The sequence below is a fragment of the Lycium barbarum genome, chromosome 6, assembly GCF_019175385.1.
Source record: "Lycium barbarum isolate Lr01 chromosome 6, ASM1917538v2, whole genome shotgun sequence".
In the NCBI taxonomy this organism is placed as follows: Eukaryota; Viridiplantae; Streptophyta; class Magnoliopsida; order Solanales; family Solanaceae; genus Lycium; species Lycium barbarum.
In genome coordinates, this window is record NC_083342.1 from 109,520,575 (window position 1) to 109,525,482 (window position 4,908).

General features: G+C 32.3%; 1 protein-coding gene across 1 annotated transcript; it reads left to right on the plus strand.

Moving 5' to 3' along the window:
* The first annotated feature begins 854 nt into the window (after positions 1-854).
* On the plus strand, positions 855-2,796 carry LOC132645402 (AAA-ATPase At2g46620-like). Its single transcript, XM_060362366.1, has one exon. It carries the CDS (start codon positions 1,071-1,073, stop codon positions 2,547-2,549), a length of 1,479 nt encoding a protein of 492 aa, XP_060218349.1. The 5' UTR covers positions 855-1,070; the 3' UTR covers positions 2,550-2,796.
* Positions 2,797-4,908: the final 2,112 nt, after the last annotated feature.

Sequence of the window (4,908 nt, forward strand, 5' to 3'; positions counted from 1 at the left end):
TCTATTATATAATGCGTGTGATATATAATATGCTGTCACCGTTTTACAAAAATACTACTATAAACTAACTATCAACCTGAGACAAAAAATAATAAGTTTTAACATGTAATTTAAATATTAAAATATATGATGAAATTAATTGGTCCAAAAATTTGTGGGGAATATCTTTTTCTTACAAAAATTGAATGGTATTTTTCAACATTTATTCACTTAACTATGATTGAAATACTCCCTCACGATCAAAAAAAGAGTTCACTTAGTCATTTGCTCACCCCTTAAGAAAATACTAACTCCTAGACAAAAATAAGTAATTTGACCAAATTACCTCTAATTAAATATGCATTGGAATTTGATCATATAATACTTAATAGGGGCAAATATGAAAAAACAAGGTTAATCTTTCTTGATTTGCTAAGTGGACACTTTTTTTTATCCAATAAAAAGAGGCTAAGTGAATTCTTTTTTTGATCCTGAGGGAGTACTTGTTTTTTTTTTTTTTTTCCTGAAACTCCAGGATAACCCACAGCCGCTACACCCTCTGCCCTTCGAGTGAGGGAGTACTTGTTAGTGTGATATTATATGGACCTTTAAAACTTAAATATAACACATGTCGCTCATCTAGATGTGTTTGAGGATATAGAAGGAAGCTGTAATAGAAAGGAGCTGGATCCAAGGTTTTCTACTCTTCTATTACTCATACATAATAAGTCATAGGTTCAATTACCCAATTTTTTTGGAAAAAAATAAAAATAAAAACAAAAATAAGAAAAGAAAATAGTTTTCAATCAATGGGACGGGAAAAATAGTCTCAACTGTCCAGCGAGGCCTTTAATAAGTGTCTTGGCTGGAAAGTTGCAAGCAAAGAGTAATCATCTCACACCAAACAACTACAGTGTTTTATTTAAACTATATAAACGTCCTTCTTTCACTTTCTTCTTTGATAATGTTCTTACCGACTACTTGCCCTCTTCATAAGATATTTAAATATATCACTAAACCCTCTTCTCCGCCGTATATAATATGAGCTTTTTTTGTTAATTTCCGACCAAAAATTCCATCTATATTGCACCATGTGGGTTGTAAATATAATTTTGCTTCTATTCTTGGGTCCTTGCCTTTTATTTCTTGTTAGATTTATCTTGTACAGAACAGCTTTGATTCTTGTTTTACGAAAATGGGCAAATTGGGTCGACGACAGAATCCATGTTCATCAATACCTTAAAGTTGCAGAACTCAACGAAAATGGCCAAGACAATCAGTTCTACAAAAGAGTCTTCCTTTACATTAATTCTTTGCCATCACTTGAAGATTCAAATTTCACCAATCTATTCTCTGGTAAGAAATCTAATGATATCATCTTATCTCTAGATGATAATCAGGTCATTCAAGACGAATTTCTCGGAGCAAGAGTCTCATGGGTAAATAAAGTTGAAAAATTTAACCATGGTGGAGTTTGTAATAAGAGTTTCTTGTTAAGGATCAAGAAGAAAGATAAACGCAGAATTCTCAGGCCATATCTTCAGCATATTCATACTGTATCTGATGATATCGAACAACGAAGAAGAGAATTGAAATTGTTTATAAATAATGGGCCTTTGGAAAATCCAATAAATGGACGGTGGAGATCTGTTCCGTTTACACATCCTGCCACTTTGGATACGATAGCCATGGACGTGGATCTCAAGAACAAGGTAAAATCCGATCTTGAAAATTTTATTAAATCGCAAAACTATTATCACAAATTGGGTCGTGCTTGGAAGCGTAATTATCTCCTTTATGGTCCTTCTGGTACTGGAAAATCAAGCTTTATTGGAGCCATGGCAAACTTCTTGAATTACGATGTTTACGACATTGATTTGTCAAGAGTTTCTGATGATTCAGATCTTAAACTCCTTTTGTTACAAACAACTAGCAGATCCTTAATTGTTATCGAAGATGTCGATCGTTTGATCAACGAGAAATCAAGAACGACAACAACAACGACTTTATCAGGGTTGCTTAATTTCATGGATGGTATTGTAAATTCGTGTTGTGGCGATGAAAAGATTATGGTTTTTACTATGAATAGTAAAGACCATATTGATCCAGCTATGTTAAGACCAGGGAGAATAGATGTACACATACACTTTCCTTCGTGTGATTTTAATTCATTCAAGTGTTTAGCAAATAATTATCTGGGCGTGAAAGAACACAAACTGTTTCCACAAGTGGAAGAGATTTTCCATAACGGTGCAACCATGAGCCACGCGGCAATCGGAGAGTTGATGATGGTCAACAGGAGCTCACCAAGCAGGGCTTTGAAGTCCGTTATCACGGCGTTACAATCCAACGGAACGGAAGGAAAGATAACCGGAAGGGGTAAACGGTTAAGTGACAGTTCATCATCATCGCCGTTACCGTTACCGTTACCGCAAACGGAGGAGACAGGTGGCGGAAATTGGAAGGATTCTGTTCCTGTAGCTAAGGAGTTTCGGAAGTTGTTGTTTAGGTTGAAAAGTTGTAAGAGTCCTAGTTCGATAGATCATGATTCCGAGATGATCGAACGGTGACAAATGTTTGTGTTTTTTTTTTCATTTTTCTTATTCTTTTTACCTTATTTTTCGAATTATAAGTAAAGTCTTTGTCTGGTAGGTGTCCTCTCTCTCTTTTTTTTTTTTTTTTTTAAAGAGTTTGTCTTAAGATAAATATGTGGTTCAGCTATCGCATTAGCTTTCAAATTGTAAATGATGATTATGATATTCTGCTGTTTAGATGAAAGTTTTAGATAAATACAAAAAGGTTAAAGCTTGTGCCAAACTTTATTGTGCGGTAGCCAATCTTCTCTTTTAGGATAGCTCTAGCCTCATGGTAAACTGTCATTTGGGATTCCCTTGAGATCTGGCAAAGAAGAAAAGTACAGGTTAAATAGTGAAAGATTTGTTTGTTATTCCTTTTTAACTAGACCTTTCTCATTTATAAGGAAAAAGTAGGAAACTATAGTATCTTCTAACTTATTATATACATTGTAAGTAAGTAAGTAGTCAGAAGAGGTGGTTGTAACTAAAGATTCGAATGATTTTGCAGGTAGAAAAGCTACAAAACTAAAAGAACCAAAATATGCTCCAGCACCAAAGTAAGTTTGAACCTATTCTATAAATGTAGTAACAAAAGAATAATATACCGGTATGGGATGCGACGTCTAAAAGATGCAACCAAGCGTTTGAGAATAAGCATAACAAGTCCAAGTAAGGGTCTCTGCTCTAGAGAGTTTGAATTTTAGTATTAGGATCAATGAAGTAGTTTTGAAAAGATTATTGCGCTTGAAATCTTAGAAAGAAAAGTAACCTTTGTTTCAAGATTTAGCTCAAATAAGTGGATTATTTCTGTTGCAGAAGTTCAAAAATTGAATTTGCAAAGTGCAAATTAAAAATACTCCGTCACTTCAAACAAACACCATAATTTGACATGACGAGTTCCATGCTTTCTTCTTCCTTCTTTCCTAATTTTAAGATGAGGTTTGTGATGGTAATGACTTTTAAGGAGTCATATAGTCAAAAAATGTTTTAGACATTAACTTTTGGACCTTATTATTCAATTCCAATTGAAAATCAATAAGTCATTATGCAACTCCATTTTCCTTTCTTGGGCATTATGAGAGAGGTTTAATATAAATGCAAAAGTGCTAAACCAAGAAAGGAGAAAAAGAGGCAGAAACTTTTGTTATTTCAAACGTGACATGCTGTCCTTGGTCTAGTGCAAAACATATTATAGATATAGTCATCCTTTGACCAAATCATCAACTCAGACAACCCCTTAACCATAGATTTAAAGCCATCTAACATCATTTATTATACTAAGTATTTTTTTAAATAAATTGAAACAACTTGACCTCTATATACTAAATAGTAGTAAAAAGGGTCAGGTCATCTAAAAAATATCTAAAAAATAACTACAGGTCAATTTAAAAAATATCTAAAAAATAACTACACGTAACAAATATTTAAAATATGAGATTAATTACTTGAAAAATAAGATAAATTATACGTTACACCAAAAATAAAATATACTTTGATTGTGATTTTTCTTACCTTAACAATTCATATAAATCAAATCTATTTTAAAAGCAACCTTCCTGCTCCCATTCCTACTCATTATAGTAACAACCTTCATAAGAATTATGCGCACTTGTGTATGACAAGTTGACAACTCAACTGCTATTTCCTTAAAAGCATCACAAAGTTAAAGGATGGCCTTCATCAGAGTCCGGAGCAAAAATGATTTATTTTTGCAGCCATTAGTTCAAAATAGTATGTTTTTTTTTAGACATACCCACACTCACACTGTTCCGGTGCCGAATGAATTCTTGCATTTCGCTACACATGTAGAGAAATGCAACAATTTTTTTTTTTCATTTCGTTGTGCAATTCACGAAATGCAACAAAAAAAAATTATTTTATTTTTTTGCAATTCGTGAAAGAAACTTTTTTTTTTTTTTTGCATTTCGTTGTGCAATTCACGAAATGCAACAAATTTTATTTTATTTTTGCATTTCGTTGTGCAATTCACGAAATGCAACAATTTTTTTTTGCAATTCGTGAAACTAATGAATTTTTTTTTTTTTTTTTTTTTTGCATTTCATGAAATTAATGAAAGAAACTGTTTTTTTTTTTTTGCATTTCGTGAATCAATGAACGAAATAGTTTTTTTTATTTTATTTCGTTCATCTAAAAACGAAATTGGAAAATATATATATATATTTTTGTAAATTGAAACCACATAAGTGAAATTGACATTCACAGCTACATTACTCCGAAATTTTTATGTTGAAGTCTATTGCGCATCATCATATTATAAGTAAAGAAAACTAAAATTTCCCGCCAATTTGGGGGAAAATTAAAATTGGAAGGGAAAAAAGAGGTTTTCTAGAAA